This window comes from Camarhynchus parvulus, chromosome 13 (genome assembly GCF_901933205.1).
Source record: "Camarhynchus parvulus chromosome 13, STF_HiC, whole genome shotgun sequence".
In the NCBI taxonomy this organism is placed as follows: Eukaryota; Metazoa; Chordata; class Aves; order Passeriformes; family Thraupidae; genus Camarhynchus; species Camarhynchus parvulus.
In genome coordinates, this window is record NC_044583.1 from 2429673 (window position 1) to 2452490 (window position 22818).

The 22818-nt window shown below is 42.5% G+C and overlaps 1 protein-coding gene across 1 annotated transcript in view; it reads right to left on the minus strand.

The window, feature by feature from the left end:
• Nucleotides 1–22731, minus strand: part of LOC115908828 (protocadherin alpha-C2-like) — a gene marked incomplete at its 5' end in the record, with an annotated part of 49650 nt that extends 26919 nt beyond the window's left edge. Inside the window, 3 exons of the mRNA XM_030957691.1 lie at nucleotides 9834–9922; nucleotides 12036–12094; nucleotides 20290–22731. Of these exons, the coding sequence (XP_030813551.1) occupies nucleotides 9834–9922; nucleotides 12036–12094; nucleotides 20290–22731 (2590 nt within the window). The remainder of the gene's footprint in view (nucleotides 1–9833; nucleotides 9923–12035; nucleotides 12095–20289) is intronic.
• Nucleotides 22732–22818: the final 87 nt, after the last annotated feature.

Sequence of the window (22818 nt, forward strand, 5' to 3'; positions counted from 1 at the left end):
GGAGTAAAATCAGCATCTGCAGGTCAATGTTACATAAATAGGCAGAATGTGTGCTGGTAAAACATGCACATATTGCTTTCTGTGCCTTGGGCAGCCCTGTTCTGGAGTCTCAGCAAAACCAGGGTACAGCCAAGAGAACAGAGAGGTTCACAAGAGAGAAACAGCATTACATGGAATGGCTTGGGTTGGAAGGGACCTTAAAGACCATCTCATTTCAACCCCCTGCCATGGCAGGGACACCTTCCACTATCCCAGGTTGCTTCAAGCTCCATCCAGCCTGGCCTGGGACACATCCAAGGATGGGGATCCACAATTTCCCTGGGCACCTTGTGCCAGGGCCTCACCACCCTCAAAGGAAAGAATTTCTTCCTAAAATCTAATCTAAACCTACTCTGTAATTGTGAAGCCATTCCACCTTGTCCTGTCACTCTTGTAGAAAGTCACTCTCCAATGGCCCAGAGGAGCAGGCAGCAGCCTCTGCCTGCCTCTAACAGCAGGGCTTGGGAGCTGCTAAAGGTCAGACTTCACAGGCAAAGGGCCTGTGAGCACTGCAGGGAAACAGGAATAACTGCAGTGCTCAGGAAGCCCTGACCTCATGGGCTCTGCATGGCTCAGCAGCTGGGAAGGAGCAGGGAAGGAGAGCCCCAAAACAGCCTCACAAAGCTCTTCATCCCCTCCTGCTGCACTGAGAGCATTTTGGGCCAGGTGGACGCTGATCACCATCCCCACAGAGCACTCTGTGATAAGAGTAATTTTAATTTTCCTGTTTTTCCTCTTTTTAAAGCAGGATAATGAACATGTCCTTTGCCTTGTGTTCCCAGACTTTGTCTGCCCTGCTCATGTCAGTGGCAAGTTCCTTAAGGCAAGGCTTGTCTTTTGCTGTTTGTGTGGGCTTTGTGCAGCACCATCTGACCTGAGAGGCACTGCCACACTACAGCATGAACAACAGACGCTGAAGCAATGCCTGGTTACAAAAATAAACACATGAAAAATACATTTATGACCCTTGTGTACAGCAAAGTGCTGCACACAGGCAGACATCCATTAAGGGAAGATTCAATATCACAGAGTGGTCTGGACTCCTTCAACCTCATTTCTTCTTCCACTACTCACAATATAAATACATTCCAGACCAGAATTTCTTAGGATTACTTAGAAACACCCTTCTTTCATCCATTTATTTTCTATCAGATAGCGAATTGTATATTGCAAGAGATAACAGGGTTAAACTTCATCTGGGATCATCAATATCATGGGTTATTTTAACATTTACTTGAGTATATTTTCTTTCAAAAAAATCTAAACAGAATAAAATTAAGCCCACAGCAGTAGAGAAAGAAATAAAAAACAACCCCCAAAGCATGCACACAAAAGTGAGGCACAACAGGGAAAAAATAAAGCAGCTGTAAGCTCGAGTGGAAACAATTTGATTACCATCAATTCCCTGAAGTACTGACCAGATAAACACTTGTTTATTTTATAAGTTCTGACAAGATCACAACCCAAGGTAGTACAGCAGCAAGGGAGTGATTTTTCTATTTATTTATTGAAACTGCTGAGAAAATAATAAAGACAGGAATCAAAATCCATGTCTTCTGTGTAGCTACAAAATATTTCCAGTAGGCAGACAAGGCAAACTCACTGGTATTGTTATGAAGATCACAGACCAACATGTCTAAAGCAACAGACAGTGAAAAAGTTGCTTAGATTTGAAAATCTGACTTTATTATATTTATAAAATTATTTCCTAACAGATGTCTAAGAACTAATCACATCATCTGGCAAATGCTATATTTGCTCCCCCCTTTTATTTTTTGGCTCAGTTATGAGAAATATTTTTATTTTTTCAGTGCAAATTTAACCTCCATTTTGAGGAAGCAAAAAGATTTTTACAGAAAAGGATGAATTAAATAGACAAGGAGTTATTGCTATTAAACTTTCTCCCAGTGCCTAAATATAGAAATTATAGCCAGATAAACTGCTTACGTAAAATCTCTTTATCACTTCTTAAAATGATGAAGTCTGGAGCTGCAGCAGCTTTTGCCCACAGTTTCAGAAGACTTTTTTCATATTGTTCAGTCACAGAAAACCTCTAGCCTTTTCCCCCTTTACTCTTATTTAATTCCTGCTTTCAGATATTTTGCAGTTCCCCTGGGTTATTTACATCTCAGCTGGAGCTATCAGTCCTGCCTTTAGGAAACCTGCTTTGAAACAATCACCCCATGTGGGGATCAGAAATTGGACTTGTTCTCTACTTGGGAAAATTCAACAACTGGCTCCAGTCAGGGACAAATGTACAAATGTGGTCCTAATCCCAAAGGAAGGATGCACAGACACAGGGACTGGACTAAATCATGAGATGCACAAATGCATTCTTGGCCTAATGAGAAAGGGAAATTCTTCTCACAAATATTTGCAGCAGGTGAAATCAAGAATTTGCCACAGCAGATGAAGACATAAACTCTTCCAAGACCATTCTATTTGAGAATCAAAATTAACACAAAGTCTTATTAAAATACATGAAGTCAAAGAGACCACACAATTTAGAAGCTTCCAGCATAAGCCTTTCCCAAATTCTGATGAGTCCTATCCTTTTTTCCTTACACTGAGCCTTCAAGGACTAAGGTATTAAATCTCCCATCCATGTCATCTCATTTAGTTGGTACACCCTGCTGAAAAATAATGGAGCCCTTGATAAAGATCACAAACACTATTTCAGGTCAGTCACGAGGGTTTTGCAGCTAAGAGGAAAATAAATTAACAGAAAGTAAATTTAACTTTAGCCAAGTCATGACTGCAGTTTCTGTATAATATCATCTATCATCCCCTCCTCTCTTTGCTCACTCTGCTGAGCAGAAATCTAAACTAACCTATTAATTTACCCAGCCCTGGCTCCAAATATTGAAAGCCCAAAGTGCTGGTTCAGCCACAGTTTGGATGGGGTGAGGCAGATGAGTTCCTGGTCATAACAGTCATCAGCTTTTAAAAAATAATGATCAGTATGTCAAACAGCATCTGTCATAAAAATATGTATTTTGGACATGTTCTTTTTTGAATTTCAAAATGCTTTTCTTCAGTCCAAGAAGCATTTGAAATTCTCAGTCCTCTCCAGCTTCCATCAGGCTGTCAAAATGAGAAGCATTTATCCCTGAAAACTCTTAGTTCAGTATGAAATATTGAAAAGGTGATGTGGGGCCAAGCTGGTGACCTACATTTCAATATTCCTGAAATAACAATACAGAGGGGAGACAGTGGACAGATGAGCAGGAAGAGACCAAAGTCATTAGATGAAAGGAAAAAACAAGAAAAATTAGGAAAAGGGAGGTACATACATGGCAAACCAGAGACGTAACAAGAAAGGAGTGAAAATGGAATAAACAGAAGTGCAAAGCCAAAAAGCAGGAAGCATGCAGGGAATGTCCTGGAAATAAAATGTTCTGGGAGCAGGGGCAAAACTGAGGACTGTACATCATGTTGAGGGTCTCAGCAAGTGGCTGGAATTGACTTGAGAATTCAATGAGCAAAATCTAAAAGTAAAATAAAAGAAAGGGATTTAGCCTTATATGGCCCTTGCAGATTATTTCTATTTCAGTTTAGGCAGGGCACTGCATCCACACAAGTAAGCTGGCATGATTTCCTTCCCCAGACCACTGAGCTGATAGATTCTGCAGCTTCAAAGAATTCCTTTAGTGTGCTTTAAGGGCATGATTTTTTCCATGATTCAAGAGGCTGTGAACCAAATCTCTGTGATACTTTCCTACAAATTCTTAGGAACTGCTTAGGAGCTTCCTTTTGGGAATTTATGAAATCACTGTTTTGAAGACTAATTTTCAGGAGAAACATAAATAACTAGGCTGTTCTGGATTCCCCCTCTTCTGTTCTTTAAAATATTCCATATATTATCACAGTGTTTTTTAGACTACTAAAGATACGAATTTTAGGGCTGATATTTGGCTTTCGATCTATTTCTTGTTTTGAAGGTTGGAATTATGAAATTCCATAGAAAACTGATTATTAATTTAAAAAATAGAGAGAGGCTCTAGCACAGCTGCATTTTCTAGCTCCTTCCATTTTAAACAGCTGCAGCATTCTGCACCAAACCAAGAACCTGGTTTTGTATTATGGGCTGCTAATTAGTTATTATCTTTTATAGCTTTAATCAATGAACTGCTAAAGCTAAGCCAGAGCAGTGCTGTTATTTGTAAATTAACCTTTAACAGTCTCAAAGAAACACTTTCAGCCCCTGCACATTCTTTGCAGTGACTGCTTGATGAGTCTTGATCACACCCTTTTTCTCTAGATGAGGAAGGTCATTTGAAGAAGGAGAACAGAAATTCACTGACATTTCAGGAAGAAATTGTCCTCTACTTACTGTCAGAGTATAAAGCTGTATCATATGAAATATGTTACAACTCAGGTCTCATCACTCTGTGAGTTATTTTCTTAGGCTCTTTCTCTTTAAACTGGATTTTTAGAAGACTAATTCAGTAGTCAAGAGCTTTGTGACAGTACTGTGGGGCCCTTAACAGCTTCTCCTGTAATGCCTGCCTGATTTCAAGACCAGTGTCTGTTCTAACAGTGAGACTCAATCCTCCCAAAACACTTTCCATTCCTTCTGTGCTGCTGTTACACTGACTCAAAGATGCAGACAATGTTAAATGGTTATTCCATGAAAAGAACAACTGCAGTGCAGCTCTCTGCCCCACTCATCACAACCTATTACCCGAGCCCAGGGTGCCAATCTCCTTTCCAGTGACCTGTGCTCAGTAGTCACTTAAAAATCAACACTGCCATTCCCTTGGAATCTGCCTCCTGCAGACCTTCTAGCATCTCTTCCAGTTGTTTCTCTCCACCAGATCCTCTGTGCTCACCTTTCTATACAAGAATTTTACTGGTGTGATGTGAGAAATGGAAAGATAGAAATTTCCACAGACACTGAAAAATTTGATCCTTGGAAGAAGCTTGGATTTATGTAAAAATACAATATACAGACATTAATCAGAAAAATTATAAACTTATTTTTCTATAGTTGTAAGTAAGAATATGCCTTAAGCAAGTAAAAAACTGTATTAATAAGATGGTGAAGGGTTTATAATGTAGGGGTGTGGTTGTATAGAGTAAAGTAAGAGTTTAGAGGTTATAATAGAAGCAAATGTGTGCACGTGAGACAGAAGCCCGTTGGATAAAAGTATCCACAGTGCAGCAAAATTAAGTAAAGGTGATAGGTTAGAAAAGCAAAATAAACTTTGTGGCAACTGTCCATTGGATTAGAAAGTTCTATATTGTCTTGTGACCATTTTGAGCTCTGGCTGACTGCTTGCTCTCTTAAACCTCACAGCCTCTGAGACTGTTTATCTGAGCAATAAATAATTTTTAGCCCAAATGTGGTCCCATCCCTTCATTAAATAATAGTGTCCCCTCTCAAGACCTTAGGATTCTCTGCTCAGATCTCTTTTCCTTGCACTATCATCCTGTATCTCTTCTCACAGTTTCATTGGAATGAAGTTCTCTTTCAGATATAATATTCAGATTGAATTTACTTGCTTGGCATCCAGATTAATCTGTGAAACAGAGAATTGGGAAAGCCACAACTAACAGAGGGTAATTATAATGATTTCTTTCCCTATCAAGGTATTTTTGGACATTTTTTCTTAAAATCCACACAAGAACCCCTGTCCTTTCTTCACAGTTTTCCCACAGTTGTTCTGTTCACAACACCCTACCCCAAACCAGCAGCACAAAACTCACTAGGAAGACTGACTTTATTTTTCAGGAAGTTTTGCTTATTTGACATATTTACAGTTGGTTCACATTTAGTTTTTTGAATTCCTAACTTACTCTGCATATCATGCCCCATCAATGGACCTTGTCTGTATTCCAGGTGATTGCAGCAGAAACCTTCCTCTGAGAGCAATACAAATTTATTCCAGAGAAACTGTAGTTCCCAGGGTAAACCTAGGGCAGCCTGGGACTGTGTGACAAGGCATATCCCTAGCTAGCATGGCACATGTGAGAAGGTCACAGGCAGGAAGTAAGGAAGAGTAGGAGAAACAGAATAAAACCAGGAAAGTTGCACGACACACAAATTTCAGAGAAGAAATGCTGAAAGATTCAGATTTGGGGTGATGAGATGCAAAGAGCTTTGTGTAAAGGGATCTTGTTTATTATCTTGTTCTGCCCCCCTACCATGGGACACCTTCCACCATCCCAGGCTGCTCCAAGCCCCATCCAACCTGGCCTTGGATATTTCCAGGGATCCAAGGGCAGCCACAGCTTCTCTGGGCACCCTGTGCCAGGGCCTGCCCACCCTCACAGGGAACAATTTCTTCTTGCAATGCTCCCAACCAGTCCATGATGGTCTGTCTGCTGTCCTTCTGTCCTTGCGAGAGCCCAGGCAGTGCAGACAGGTTGAAATAATTGCACTGCATCCAGCTCTGGGGCCCCAGCACAGGATGGACATTGACCTGTTGGAGCTTTACAAAACAGTGTTATCACCTCTCCTCCCCAGCTAATTCCCTGAGAAAAGGAAAAGAAATAGCAGATATATTTAGGAGAATGTTACCACAGCAAAATCAGAAGTAAAAAATTAGTGTATTTTAGGATGGTATTTGCCTAAGCAATCTTAATTTTGTCTCTTGTGCATGTTTACGAGGGCAGACACTGAAATCCTAATTTCCTGAAAGTCCATGGGCTATTGACATGGACTTCAGAGATGCCAGTATTTCACCCACAGCTTCACCTACACACTTACAGATTTCAGATGCAGATTTTATCATTAAATCCTTCCCTCTTTTACAGAGCTGTCTGAATGGAATCTTTTATTTTCCCCTATCTACATATAGTGTGTGGCCCAGTGCCTGATTTACTGCACACATATAAAGTCTGTATTGAATACAGGAGTTGAAATTTCTCATGACTGTTTTTCATCACAAATCCTTACTGTTCTCCTGAGTCTTACATGTGCTATGAAAGCATCTTTAGACTGGTTTTGTCTAACAAAAATGCATTTTGAAGCATTTGCATTACACCAGTTCTGTTTTGTAGATTGGAACCAGCAGCACAGAGAAATACACATAGATTTGTCTAATGCCTACTAAGTCTAAGCTCTGAATTATTCATAACTCTGATTTATTCAGAAATATTCAGTGTTTTATGTCTAGAGCAAAATTTCTGCTCATCTTAGTTTCTGTTATGAGCTCTCACCACTTTCGCCAATCAAGCTCCATTTATTCTGAGTTAGTTATCAAAAAAACAGAGTTCACTCACATTAGTGGTCATCTAAAGTCTGAGAGAATTGCCAAAACTGCCAAAGGACATGGAGCAGAAACCAGAAATGTGTCTTCATTCCCTGATCTCATTGTATAGCATGTGAGGGACTAACAAGATGCCCCAGAGAGCTAAACTCAAAGCCAGAGGGAGTTTGAACCTTCTTGTCCCACCTCACCCAGAAGACTTCCAGCTGCAAACCTACAATGGGTTGGACTGGTGCCTGAGAAGATGCAAACACAATTTTAAAAATGTCACACCCAGATTCACTGTTCTTTGCATGGATGAAATATTCAGTAAAGTCAACAGGAATGCTGTCAGTCAAATAAAGACCAGGTTTTGCTTGGGCAACACATATTTGCTGAAAAATGGGTAAGGATGTTGGAGTTCAGCCATATATTAGGAATTAAGGATTTACTAATTTAACACTTCACTTGTTATTACAGGTCTTGAACCTAAACCAAAAAAGGAAAGAAGCACTGAAAGAGATATCTGTGGGAAACTCTAGGCAGGATTCTAAAGCAGTGGTAGTAATTTGCTAAATATGTGGTGTACTGAGGCTCAAAAAGCTAACACAACCTTTAATCCTGAGATTTCTCCATGAAACACCTGTTTGCTGTTAAGGATCAGGGACATCTAAAGCTTTCAGTTACAAAGAGAGGAGAAGAATATTATCTGAAACTCACAACATAAAAAGAGAAAAGTCTAATTAATGTAATATCAGGGTCACTAATCCCTTGGGAGGGGACAAAGACCCCAAAACCAAAATAATCTTTGTGCTGGGATGCATTCATTGCACAAGTGCCTCACGAGTCATGGAAGGAAGCAGCAATAAGAGCCAAGGGTTACTGCTGCTCAAACAAAGAGAAGTTCAGGTTCCCAAAGTCCAAAATTATAAGACTCAAAATAGAATAGCAAGCAGGACTCCAGATAGGGGAACAGGGCTCTGGGACCCAAATGCCACTGGACCTCCTCAGATGACAGAACCACCCTACCTTTGCACTTAGATTCAGATGCTTTTGGAAATTGGCAGCACCAGCATGGAAACCTCTGGGAGAATGTTTGTATCCATCCTGAACTGGGTATGAGGCAAAGCACTGAGCGCTCAGTCAAGGATGATCAGTGCAGCCAAAGCCTGAGGGAAGCCTTTGCAAAGGTTGGAGTGTTCTTGTGGTGACATTTTCAAATGCAAGCTCAACAGTCACACACCCTTCATATTCTGCAAAATCTGTGTCTTGCTGCAAAGCCTGCAGCAGAAGGAAGGGCACACAAACCCCAGCTGATCATAGCCTAGGGCTTCATGATATATTAAAATAATTCCCAAATCTGTTTCTGCAAACAGCTCTTCTGCAAGACCAGTGCAGGTTTTGCTGGGCACCATTAATTTGTGGATGTTGTAACTGTGATTGCAAACCCTCAGGTTGTTCCTCAGCCCTTTATCCAGGTGAAATTCTCATTTCAATAGAAAGAAACATTTGCACCAAAAAGATTAAATGAAGTAATTATCATTTTTGGTGCTGGAGACGCCACTGCCCAGCATTTGAGCTGCCTCTGTGACATGGGCATCACTCCTCATGTCAATTCCTGACTGAGTGCTCACAGAGCTGCCATACAGGGCTCACCACTCTACACAGGGCATCCACTGCATTTACAGTTTAGTTTGGTTGAAACATGGCTGAAAACAGGGACTGACTGCTCCTCTATGTCTCTATATTATTCCTACTCCAAAATCAAAAGTGAGAATATTTTTTTGTCTGCGCTACAAAACATCCAGGTGATTTTTTTTCTAAACTCCATGAGAACCTTCTGCCAATTCTTACTGACTGCTGTGAAGTCATCAGTCAGTGACAGAGTAAATGAAGCTACATTCTAAACCATGCTTTTTGTCATTTATTTTGACAAATAAATAACATTTTAGTTTCCATCCTCATGTATGGGTGAATGAAAATAGCTAGCAAAAATTTAGGTCTGATTTCACCACAGAAAAGTAAAATGAGAAGAGATATTCAAAGAGACTTACTGGCTTTGTAAAAATAACAAAGGGAAAACTGATAAGCTCCTACCCCACTTTTACTGTTCTTTTGAAATGGAGGGCAAACCAGCTCTGGAATACACACACCTGAATACACACATCAGAACTGAACCATTATTCCATTACACAAACCAGTAACCTCCAAAAGGAAGGTGAAAGCTGGGATCAGGGACTCTTATCTCCAGTGCTCATCTGAGACTGAGTAAAGAAAAAGATGTATTTTATGCTTTATTGTTCCATTCTATTTTGATTCCACAGAATAATTTACAAGAACTTTATATCCAGATCACAGAATATTCCGAGTTGGAAGAGATCCACAAGGATCATTGAGTCCAACTCCTCAGAGAAAGGGAATTCATACAGGGACTGATCCCACAACTTTGGGGTTATTAGCACCATGCTCTGACCAGCTGAGCTCATCTGAGGGTCTTCACTCATTGATATAAAACCGAGGAAAAAGTAACCAGCAGCATTAGGAGGTCTACTGCAATTAACATCAGTTCTTGACAAATATTTTGGATTCTCACATCCTTACCTGCTGTAGCACTGGAGACTGTTGGCCACTGCTGGTCAGGCCCTGCTGCTCCTCCACGCAGGACACCTGCCTCCTCCATATGCACAGCACTGGGGAAGCAAATATCACACCTGGGTTATACAGTTCCCTTCTGCCCTGGACTTCACAGCACTTCCCTTTCCTGCTACTCTTTGAAGTTCATAACTATTTATCACTGAGCAGCTACTCCTACAGTACTGCATGATGTTAGCAGCATGAGAAGCAGCTGCTTTGACTTGCAAAAAATACCTTTGATTATTTACTAAAACCCAGTTGTGGAATAACTTATAAAACAAACACACCTGCAGGACACTGCTCTCATTGACTGGGAGGCACTAATAAGGAAGTGACACATCTTTGCTATTAGGATGTAGCAGCATTAGGCAAATGATTAAAAAGTTGGTGGAGTTAGTTCTGAGCTTCTGTCATTATGCCATTTTAACAAATCCCACTTTCCTGGGTTACTGCACATTTCTCACGAGCAATTCAGGAAGAGAAATGCACTTTCTCAAATGCAAAACCAGCAAATTTTACAGTGTACATCATGAGCACTGGGCATCAAAAGCACCAGTTTGCACCTTACATGGAAGGAAAAGAAAATAAATCTGCTATTTTTAATACAAATCTGCTATTTTTAATACAAAACCAAGCATGATGTTTATATGCTGTTCCTTAAGAGAAACGATTCCGTGGCTGTGTCCCTGTCTCTGCTCATTGGCTTCACACTCTCTTTCACACTTCCAGCTGAACTTAAGGGACAGTCTCATCCAAATGTGGCAGACATCAAGGGCACCACATTTCTACAAGTTTTATGAAAAATCAGCACTTCATGAAAACCATCAACTGGGCAGGGCACACAGGCTCAGAACCTGAGATTTCAGGTAAGGACGGGGCAGCTGATGTGAGAGAGCAGAGGAACATGTTCAATTTCCCAGAAGGGCCCCATCAGTCTTGTGGGATTAAAATAAACTCTTACTTTTCATGAATTGTTCAAGTAGCTTCAGATAAGATCTTGTACTTTGTATCGAAAGGAATGTGGATCCACAAGAGCATGCCTGACTCAGGACCAGCAGATAAAGTGCCCAGGTAGGCAGAATTCCTTCTTCAGGATCCTGCTCCCCAGACTGTTCATTGATTTTGCAGTTATGCATTACAAAAAAATTGAAAGTCACAGCATGAATATAAAAGAAAGAAAAGAACTTGCCCAATAGGACACAAAGTCAAGCTTGCTCTGTCTTCCTTTGGTTTTGGTCCTTGAGATTCCTTTTTACACAGCATCTCAAAGTCAGAGGAGTCACTCTGCGTCCTCACCCACATGAAGCACAGTGTGACTCTGAATTTAGGACTTCAGCCTCATAAAAACTCTTGGCTAAAGGTACAGCACCACTGCACCAACAATTCTGAGAAACCCATGCAATGCTGCACTTTGTGATGCCACTGGGAATGGCTGCAGCCTCAGAACTGCCTCTACACCTGGACAGGAATCTTATTAATCACATCAGATTACACCTGAACATAGAACCAGTTTTCTGATTTGCTCAGAGAGAGCAAAAATACTGTTTGATTTAGGCTCTACAGATGCAATTTTAGTATAATTCTCTTTATCCAAGTGTACTGAGCTGAAAATCATAGCAGAGACTGCTTGCGGTATTAGGCAGTGGATTTTCAAAGATGTCTAAAGAGATTTGGACAAAAGCCTCACTTTTCCTTCTTTGAAAATCCATCTCACATCTTCAAAAAGTCCTTTCAACTGCATTAATCTTCTTGATTGCAGCATGTGGTTAATAAACCTGCTGCAGGAACAGCTACTTTTATGGTAATGAGAAACAAGATGGAAATGCAGAGTGACTATTGAAACATCAGCACTGATGACTGCAGGGAGCTTTAAAATAAACAGAAAGTATATAATGACAATTAAATGATTCAATAATTGGAACAATTATGTCTTGACAGTCAATGGATACAAAAGCAGAAGGTAAAAAGAAAGAACAGCACAGCTCTACAGCATAAGATGCAAGTCAGACTGAATTTGTAGCACGTAGAGATTGGAAGTGACAGCAGCAGAACTCAGGTGCTTTCCATCTCAGCATAGATATCATCAGTCTAGGGCATCAGAAGAAACTTTGTCCTTTTCACAGTGGAAAAGGACAGAATTCCCCTTCTCTGGAGAAACAGCACACATACCTTTGCATTCCTGCCCTCAGGGATGCAGAGTAGCGCCAGTCCGGGTTGGGGTGTTTTGGCTGCAGAAACAAAAGCCCAGGACAATGCTGTTAGTGGCAGTAGAACATGCTAGAAAACATCTGCATCTGGCTAATTTTGTCAGAAAAGCCTATGTGGATATAGTCAATTTTTGTGAATTGCCAAATCTTCCTATAATTTTAAAGAAATTTTCAAATGGGCACACAGGGAGTGTCTGTGCAATAAACTTGTCTGCACACCAAGGCCTGTGGCTAGAGATGATCTCTGTGGAACAACATTTAATGCTGCAAACTGGTGGAAAGTTATTTTATACATTCATCAACATTTTGGGCATAGGATAAAAAAAAATCAGAAATCCTGAAAATACATTGTTTATTTACCTGATAAGATGAGGAAACTCAAACTCCTGCATTGAATATTATCTGCCTGAGGGTGTATAAATGTGAGGGGACGTGGGGCAGTGAGGTTTCTGCTGGAATTCAGAGGACTGCAGAGGACTGCAATGGATGGTATCAGATTTGCAGACTGCAGCAAGTCTTTTATTAAGGACAGACATGTCCATAATACCAAAACCTATTAGATTCTCCATATTCATGAGAGGGCATAAAAGGTAGAAGGGGAAAATAGCCAGCAATGCCCTCTGACCAACAAACCTCAGCATATGCTGATGTGCTGCAGCATGACTTGCTAAATAAGGAGTTAATTAAGAAATCTTCTGTTGATCAAAAATTGCTCCCAGAAAATAGTTTTCATATTGTCAGGGGACTGTCACTGTAATTTTCAACTATTGCCTATGAGTGCAAGCTCAGGTCCCTTAAAATTAAGCCCTCAGGACATACCAAGGTTATTTCTCAGGATACTAAAAACATTATTCTGTAGGTGATACTGTAGTGAGTGCTTAAGTTCAGGCACTGGAATCCAAAGACAGAACTTCTATCCAAAAACATAATGGACTGCATTCATTCCTGATATGTCTTGCACCGTGCCAATCACACAAATAATAAATGATAGTAATGGTTTAATTCTCTTCAAATTATTGGAGGCAGATCAGGAATGAATTTGACCCCATTACTTGAAAGAGAAAAAGAAAGTGTTGAATGTTCTAAATTATTTAAAACCAACTCTGTCTTTCCTCTTGAGGTTTGGCATATGCTTTTCCCTGGATCAATAGGTTTTATTCAAACAAAAATGGAGCAATTACAACTTACAGTATTGCTCTATCACCACACTTCCCAGGTCCAGCATCACTCAAGGCTGAGATGCTCTTGGATGATGCACACGAGTATTCTTTATGATCTGAGCTCCACAAAAGGGAGGGGGAGGCTGCTGTTTGCAGCCACACATTAAACATCTGTGCTAGCAATTTCCTTCCTATTTAGCCCCCTGTTCTCTGTCATGCTCAGGTTCTGCTGAGTTTTGCAGAAAGTGGTTTGACAAGAAGCCCATTATGCATAGTTCTAGTCTTTTCTGATGAATTCCATTTTGGCCCCAGTCCCAGGGATGTCAAAGCAACTCTAAAGTCAACCACATAGTAACAGTCAATGAAAGAGGATAGAGAACAACACACCCTGATCAGAGCCTCTCCAGAGTTTGCCCTTCTTGAGTATGAAGGGTGCTGACACCAGAGGATTTGTCTTTGCTTCTGCTGGGTTTTTTTATAGCAGGGGAACTGCTGGACTTCTTGTTCTATTTTGCAACTTGAGAGGTGCAGGTTATTAACTTGTACAGGCTTGTAGGCAATGTGAGGAGGAGGAATCTTACCACAGTCCCAGGCAAAACACAGATAAAGTGGGAATTCATGAAAGCACTGAAAAAGTCTGACACGAATTGGGTGGGAGTGAGAAAAGAGGAAAGCGACCACTCACTCACAGTACACAGATTTTTGGGTTTTGGATGAGAGCTTTTCAGCTTTTGAGTGGAAGACAAAAATCTCTATTCTGTTTGCAATGGGACATCAGATCTTATCTGGATGATGGTGGCAGGAGAAACTCATTAGTTAGAAATGAAACATTTTTTCACTTCACGTGCATGGACCAAGACTCCTCATGTCAATATAAGAGAAATGAGTGCTATTTCCAAGGGTTTCTGTCCAGAAACTCTGGCATCTTGTAGCTATTCCCAAACAGTTCTCTCTCTGCTATGACTCCTTAGGTAGGGCTGCAGGGCTCTTCCAAGAGGAGCAGAAGAAGAAAGGATGAGGAAAATGTACTCTGGAGGTGGAACTATTGCCACAGTTGACAGTCAGGGCTGGGGTATTTTTAACTATGAAAAACCAATCAATAACTGTGACTTCTTTTTGAAGTCATTAGGGGAAGAGCCAGAGCACAAGGCAGTTGGGCAGCAGCCTGCCTTTGTGCATACCTATTTTCACCCAGTTTTACCATGTGCTTGCTGCTTGGCGGTATTTTCAGAGCTCAGCAAGAGGCACATTTGTCCCACACTTGTGTTACTACAGGTCAGTGTCCTGCAACTGACAAAATCAGTGAAATTTCTATTTTGTCAGCATAACTGGCTTCTCCTTTTGTTCTGCTACAGACTGTAAGTCTTTCAATTCCCCTTTCAGTTCCCCTGGCCATAAGTGAAAAGTTGTTTCAATACATCTCTAAATGAGACTGGACTAGAAAAGCAATAAAGTGTGACCAGTAACAGAGGTTGAGCACAGCAGAAGCAGCAAACCTATTCAGCAATCTCTCTCCCCAGCCCAGCTGCTTCTTAGAAATCCAAGAGGAATTCACAGTCTACAAGGCTGGGTTGGTTTTTATCTCTGGTTAAGAACAGTCTACCTTCACCAAAGCCCTCCCTGAACCTGCCAGGGCAGCACCTCAGAGTGGAGCTGGGTCCTCAGGCAGTCCCAGGGGCTGCACAGCAGCTCTCAGTGGGCTCCTCTGCAAAGCCCTGTCACAGATCTGGCTGTGAGAAGTGCAATGTGTCCTAAACCAACCCCAGCAGGACAAGGCCCAGCTGTGTGAGTGCACAGAGGGAGCACAAAGAGGAACACAGGCTCCGAAGGGGTCCGGGTGCTTCCCAGTTGGAAATCCCCATATTCTCACTATGTCACACAATGCTGATGAAGACAATATTGTTCCTTTTACCTCCCTAGCTCACTACAAGACTCTCTTTATCACAATCCAGCACATTCTACTGGGTTGAAGGTAATTTTAGCTTGCCACTTCCCTCAGAGATTTTTGGAAGTCATGTAGCAAGTCCAGCAGTCCTGTCAGCAGGTGAAAGAAATCCCATGACCCAGCACAGCAGTAATAAACCATTCCCTTTTACCCCAGTCAGTTGGTTTTCCTGATTCAGCTACAGCACATCATCATCATAGTGTGAGAGGAGGCAGAATCTATCCAGCTGCCTAGAGAAGGCACATTGTCACTGCACCTCATGCCACCAGTTTGCTCCTGCTGCTTCTTCCAGGCACCAGGCTCACGTTTTGCCAACCACATAACCAGACATTAATGTTTCTGGTCATAAACAACCAACCCCACTGGGAAGTCTGATAATGTGAATGTATAATGTAAACCAGAGCCATCTTAGGAGCAAGAGAGCTCATGGAAAATGTCACACAGTTGTTTCAAGTGGGTTAACTGAAGAATTGTTTCATTGGTTTGTGGAGAATAAGTTTAGTTGAAAATGTATTGTTACAAACATTTTCCTCAGCTCTCTTTTTTATCTAATACAGTAAGAATTTCTCTCTGGAGTAGAAGAAATTTCTGATTTTTTAAAATATTGCCCAGATCCCATATTCAATGGATCAATACAAACACTACCTTTCACTTCAGTGCTTGCTAGAACAAAACTCGCTTGAGGTAGAGAAGCATAAATCAAATATTTACAAACAGTTACCAGATGCTGAGACTCCTAAAAACATCCTGCTTCATTCTGATTTCCACACAAATGCACAACAGAATGACATAAGGTATATTTATCAAATGGATCTGCTTTGAAGCATTAATAAAAGCCTTTTGGAACCACTAACCACATAAGGGTCTGCTTATTTTCCAGTCAGACAATTCTGACAGGTATGAGGAAACAGGCTTCTATTCCTGCTTTCCTTCTGTAAATGTTTAGAATTAACTTGATGTGGAGAACAAACTATTTAAATATGTGTTTATCATTCAAGAAATCAAAAAGGAAACTGGAAAAGGGTGTAATTCAAAAGCCCAAAGCCTGGGAATGTTCATTTGCATTCCTAACTCTGAGAAAACTGAGGTGAAGGGAACAGACAAGTGCTTCTGTAAAGTACATTTAATGAGTTCCAAGAGGAGGAAAACACCTCTGCTTTATCTTGGATGCAGATTTCTGCTGGCACAGCAGAAGCCTCAAACCCAGTGCCTGAGTGCCCTGAAGCACAGAGCACTGTCCCTGCTCAGCCCAGACACTGCCATCAAACAAAAGCACAAACATTTATAGTTAACCTTTTCAATGTCAGCAGGGCTGGAGAATTTCTTAAGGGCTTAAGTTCTTGAACTGAGATTGTAAGACATTCCACCATTAATACCTTTAAATCCTCTGAGAGAAATCTCCTGGACAGACTGCTACAAACAACACTCTGGGGTTACTGGGTTTAGACACTTCAAAACATGCTTCCATTTAAAGCAGTATCAAAACATGTCCAACTTCAGTGTTGTTTTCTTTTTTCCATGTGTTTAGCAAGCTGGTTTTGAAGTGAAAAATACATAGAAAGAGACACAAGCAGAGCAAACAGCTCTGCTGTAAAATTCCAGTGGATCTCCTGAGTCTTACCACCATCAGTGTGCAGGTTTTTCCACTTTCTTTAAAAGTGTCCACAGGGCAACACACTTTATTTCTGACCAACACATGAAACATCATATTTTTTCATCCACATGTGTCACCACACAGAAGAGGGTACAAGGAAATGTATAATATAAAAGTGTTTAGTTCAATCCAGTATCCCAACTTGATAATTAAGAATGTGCCAGGCTGCCTTCTGGGACAGAAAACTCCTGTTAAAACATTTTGGTTTGATTGTTATTTCCTGCATTGAAGGGAAAAAGCTGTCATGAGATGCAAGGCACAAGCAAGGAGCCTAACTGCAAAGGATGTAAGAACAAAACAGGAAAGATGATAAGAAAAAACCAAGCACCAGACACTACCCAGACATCATTCAGCATCTTCACAGGAATATGAGGAAACAGACTCCAGACTAAAGCACTGAAACCCTTCCTGAAAATGACAGATCATCACTGCAGCAGTGCCCAGTAACAAAATCACAACTTCTCACACAACCTCTTCATAGACTGTGCACCCCTCTTTTGAAAGTCAGGAGTCCAGGCTGCCCATAACACTCACAGCACCAGAAATGAAGCCACAGTACTTTTTTATGCCTTGATTTTGCCTTCACTGCCTGCCTGGTCCCTCTGCAGTAGTTATCTGATGAGAGAGCAATATCCATTAACCCTGCACTGCTACCCTTATCACCAGCCTCCTGACAGCAATAACCATGTCCAGGATTTTCTGTGCAGCTGCATTAGTACATTTCCTCTTTTACAAAACACCCTTGGTCTGAGTCATACTTATCAATCCATAAAGCACTGTGCAGGTAAGGAGGGTGAGCACAGAAGCAGCAGCTATCTTGCAGAAACAAGCTTCCATTCCACCATCACAACACTGGCAGTACAAAAGGAATAGCCACACAGGAGTCAGAACTTCACCAGGTACAAAAATGCCCCTACCTAACCTTAATGCACTTGTTTGCACTTCTACTGTATCCTTCTAATGGCCCAATAAAGTGAGTCACAACTTAATGTAATTGTTAGCCTCTTTGACCTTACCAGCAAATATGAAAGGAATTAAGACTTATTGCCCCAAATGTTACTGAGATTAATCCCAAATAACTTGGAAATATTTTTCCTCTCACTGTGTAAACAACATTTTAAAAATATTAACCACTGTAAAACCCTAGGTATGATTATCTGTGCACAGCAAACCCATTCACCTGGTCCCATCCTCATCAATGAACAACCAGTAAAAAATTCATTTCCAAAAACTGTGTGGAAGAAAAAAAAGAAAAGACCTGTTCACATTATCCAAAAGTAACACACAGATCAGAGACTGACTTTGTAAAATGGTGCAAGGACAATACTGCCTTGCTATGCCTCACAAGGGAAGGCACAGGCTCTTAAAGGCTGATTCAAAGTTCATTTTAACTAAAAAGGGAAACACAGTTCTCTGAAAATCTAATAATGCAAAGATCATTATCCTTAAAATGCAGAATTCAGTGTTGCTAAGCAATTGATGGCATCTTCAGTGCAAACACTGAGCTTGAAACAGGGGAAAGATGTGACTTTCACTTGGTAATTAGCTAGGAACTAGTAATTAGTGAATGCCATTACATTCAGCCATTTCCTCATATGCACATGGCCTTGATACATCTTTATAGAATGTCCTACCACAGGACAGGTTAAGAAGCAGAAAGCAAAAAATTTGTGATGAGTAAAGCTTGTCAGAACTTCACCTCTGTTTAAATCACACAGAATGAGTTCAAGAATTGATTCCCCTTTTGGATGACAACTCCACATAGGCAGCACTCATTACTTTGTTCTATACATTAGTTTGTTCTATACATTTCTCTGCTTTTGTACTCCAAGTTTGGGCTGGCTTTGCTGCCACTGCCTGATCTCTGCTGGTAATCAAAACTTGCTAATTCCTTGCATTCAATGGAGTGAGTCTCAAAATGTGATAGGAATCTCTTTGCTAAACTGATTTCCTACTTGCATCCAAAGTGAAGTCATTTTCAGTTAGTGCTTTTCTTCTTGCACACCTCCCACCCCAAAAATCAGCTATGAAGTGTGTATTTCATTCTTTGATTCTTCAGCATACATACTTATAGAGCATGTCCCATATTCCCTCCTATATCAAACACATTCCAGGCATTTTATTACACTCAGAAAAATGTTAAGATCCAAAAACTGCAGAGAAAGAGAAAAAGTACTTCCCCTGTACCCTGCCACTGTGATTTACAGAAAAACAGTGCATTAATTTTAAATGGATTAAAGCTGAATGGATGATCATTACTTACTAAAAGCATTTTTATGGAAGACTTGCTGGCCCTTAAGATATGGGCATCTTTGCTCAAGAAAAACCAGTTGCTAAAGATGCTAACATCTTCATATGTGAAAAAGTAGAAATAAATAAACAAATGAGTACTATTTCTGTGGCAAGAATACACAAGACAGGCTCCTTTCTTTCCCACCAGTTATTTCCCTGACTTTTCCCTGCCTGGGGCATAGCACACATTAATGCACAAACTGATCTCACACTTGCCACAATCCCATATCCCAATTATGGGATACAAATAATACACACTAATGGCAAGATTTGCCTTTTGTGCACCAGAATTAGTCTCTCCTGTGAGTGCTGCTGAGTTCAGTCCCAACATGTGTAAAAAGGAAACTGCATAGATCATGCAAACCACACACCAACTGCAGGCTTCCCGCACAACAGAATAAAGCAACCATTAATTCTTCACTGTGGGAAAACATTGCAAAGGTTAATACATGGCTGGTCAAACCATAGGTATTAAACAATTTTCAATAGGAACCCAGCAGGCTCGAAGTTGTCACTCTGTAACTTAATGATGGTGACTTGCTGTAATTCTCTGCAAAGATGTCGCTGGGTTGTCACAGGTCAGAAAGCATAAAATGCAGCACTGGGTAGAACAAACATTATCAGAGGAGGGATTGTAGTTTTTAGACAACTAAAACACACTCACATTAGCAAGATCCTTGCAATAATATTCTTTTCTAAATTCAACAGATTTCCTCAGGTAGGAAGACAGCAGAATAGCAAACATCCATAACTGCCATAAAGTACCCTTTTGATTTCAATGCTAATCACTGATTATTTTTTCTCCTGCAATATGAGTTTTCCCATCAAAACTGTAGGATTAAATGTGTCATTCCTTAGCACTCTGTAGCAGCAGGCAATTTTAGGGAAGGATGCAATACTCAGTACAGCATTTGCTGCAAAAATGAGGTGAATCTTAAACAACAGATGCATATACTGAACTTACCAACTGCACCCTGAAAGTCTCAGTATTTACCTAGAAACAAAATGCATGGCATAGATTAGATTCATTATACCCAAGTGTCAGAGCTGAGTGTCAGCAAGCCCCTAAGGGAATATTCTTCATCTGAGTTTTCCACTTGGAACCTCTGCCTAGGTACAGATTTGCTCAGAGCACTGTGCAGACCATTTACCAAGGTAGCCTCACCTCATTAGGAGTAATGGAGTCATTTCTAAGTATGATGAGGTTTTGTGCACTCTGCCCACTTTGTCCTGTCAGATGCCTCTCAGTCACCACTGCAGAGGGACCAGTAGTTCCTGTTGGGCCACAGGTATTGTAAAACATGAAAGTGTCACTTCCTGATCCTGCAGTCAGGCAGGCCTTATAGCAGTAGGTCTTAGTGAGAGACCCATTGCCCCTCACTTCAATGAAATGGGGCTGCACTTTCAAACCTTGGGGCAATCTAGCATCAATGTTGTTGTTGGCCTGCTTGTACAGTTCAGCAGGGCTCCGTTCTCTCACAGTACAGCACCCTGCACAGCAGGAGCTCCCATACAGACTGTATCTGTAGCACTTGATGATAGAAAGCCCAATGAGTGTGAAAAGGAAAACGAAGGAGATGGCGCTCAAAGCGATAATGAGATAAAGAGTGACCTCTGAGTAATTGCTTGGGCTTTTAAAGTGTCTTCTTCTATCAGGGATGATTTTGGAAACTCTGTCCACCACAGCAATAGTGATGGCTACTGATGAGGACATCGATGGCTCTCCATTGTCTCTCACCTCCACCGTCAGGTTGAAAGTGGGTGTGCTGTCCTCACCCAGCTTGCGAGTAGTCCTAATCTCCCCAGTATGGAGCTCTATCCTGAACAAACCCGGATCTGAGGTTTGCACCAGGTAGAAGAACAACCAGGCATTTTGTCCTGAGTCCCCATCAATGGCTATAATTTTGGTTACCAAATATCCAGCATATGCTGAGCGTGGGATCATCTCCAGGGCTGCGGAAGTGTTGGTTGAGGTAGGATACAGAATCTGTGGGGCATGGTCATTCTCATCCACCACGTAGATGTAGACAGTGACAGTGCTGCTCAGTGGTGGGACCCCAGCATCCTGAGCCTGAACAATCACCTGGAACTCCCTCAGTGTCTCATAGTCAAAGGATCTGACAGCATACATGTTGCCACTGTCAGATTTAATGGAGACATAGGAAGCAACTGGTAGCCCTTCAATCTCTCCATCGAGCAGAGAATAGGACACGTAGGCATTTTTGGCGACATCTGGGTCAGTGGCTTTAATAGTGCACAGGAAGGCTCCGAGGGGGTTGTTCTCAGGGATGTAAACTGAGTACACAGGCTCCTCGAAGCGTGGAGGATTGTCATTGATGTCGGAGATCTCCACATGGATCACCTTCTGGGAGGACAGAGGGGGGCTCCCAGAATCAGTAGCAGTAACTGTGATGTTGTAGGCTGCTGCTTTCTCGTGGTCCAGCTTGCCCTGGGTGACCAAGGTGTAGGAGTTCTTGAAGGAGTTGAGAGTGAAGGGGAGGCCGGGGGGAATGCGCAGGCTTACCTGCTTGTTCAGCCCTGAGTCCTGGTCAGTGACACTCATCAGGGCCACCACAGTTCCTGACCTTGCATCCTCTGGCACTGGGCTGTACAGGGAGGTCAGCTGCACTTCGGGAGCATTATCATTGGCATCCACAATGTTGACCAGCACCTTGCAGTGCCCAGCCATAGAGACAGGGCCCTGATCAGTGGCTTGTACATAGATCTCATAGGAGGATGCCTCCTCATAATCTAAAGTGCCATTAACCCGCACCTCCCCTGAATGTGGGTCCACGCTAAAGAGCTGTCTCACCTTCTGGGGGGTGTAGCTGCCGAAGGAGTAGATCACATCCCCGTTAGAGCCCTCATCCGGGTCTGAGGCATTGAGTTTGACCACTAGCGTGCCAGGCAGGGAGTTCTCCAGAAGGCTCACGGTGTAGGTGGAGCGGTCAAAGGCAGGTGGGTTGTCATTGGTATCCACAACTCGCACAGAGATCTGGGCCGTGCCGGATCTGGGGGGATCTCCACCATCCACAGCAGTCAGCACCAGCTGCTGCAGGGCACTCTGCTCCCGGTCCAGCGGCTGCTGCAGCACCAGTTCCAGGAGTTTGCTGCCACTCTGGAAGCCTTTAAGGTCCAGGGCAAAGTGGCGATTGGGGCTGAGCAGATAGTTCTGCACGGAGTTGGTGCCCACGTCAGGGTCCTGGGCACTCTCAATGTGGAAACGGGCCCCGGGCACGGCAGACTCACTGATCTCCAGCCGGTAATCCTGGCGGGGAAACCGCGGCGCGTTGTCATTGATGTCCAGCACCTCCACCTCCACGTTGTACACCTCGATGGGCTGCTCGATGACCAGCTCCAGGCTAAGGAAGCAGGAGGGGCTCAGCTCGCAGAGCGCCTCTCGGTCCATGCGCTCCCGCACCAGCAGCGCCCCGCGGCCCAGCTCCAACTCCAGGTACTGCCGGCCGCTGCCCGAGGTGATCCGCGCTCCCCTGGCCGCCAGCCGCCGCGGATCCACGCCCAGGTCGCTCGCCACGCTGCCCACGAAGGCGCCGTGCGGCAGCTCCTCCCGCACCGAGTAGCGGAGCGGCCCGCCCGCCGCCCGCCCGGCGCACAGCCCCAGCAGCAGCAGCGGGCCCAGCACCGCCGCCATGGCCGGGGCGGGGGCGCCTACGGGAGCAGCCGGAGCCCGGAG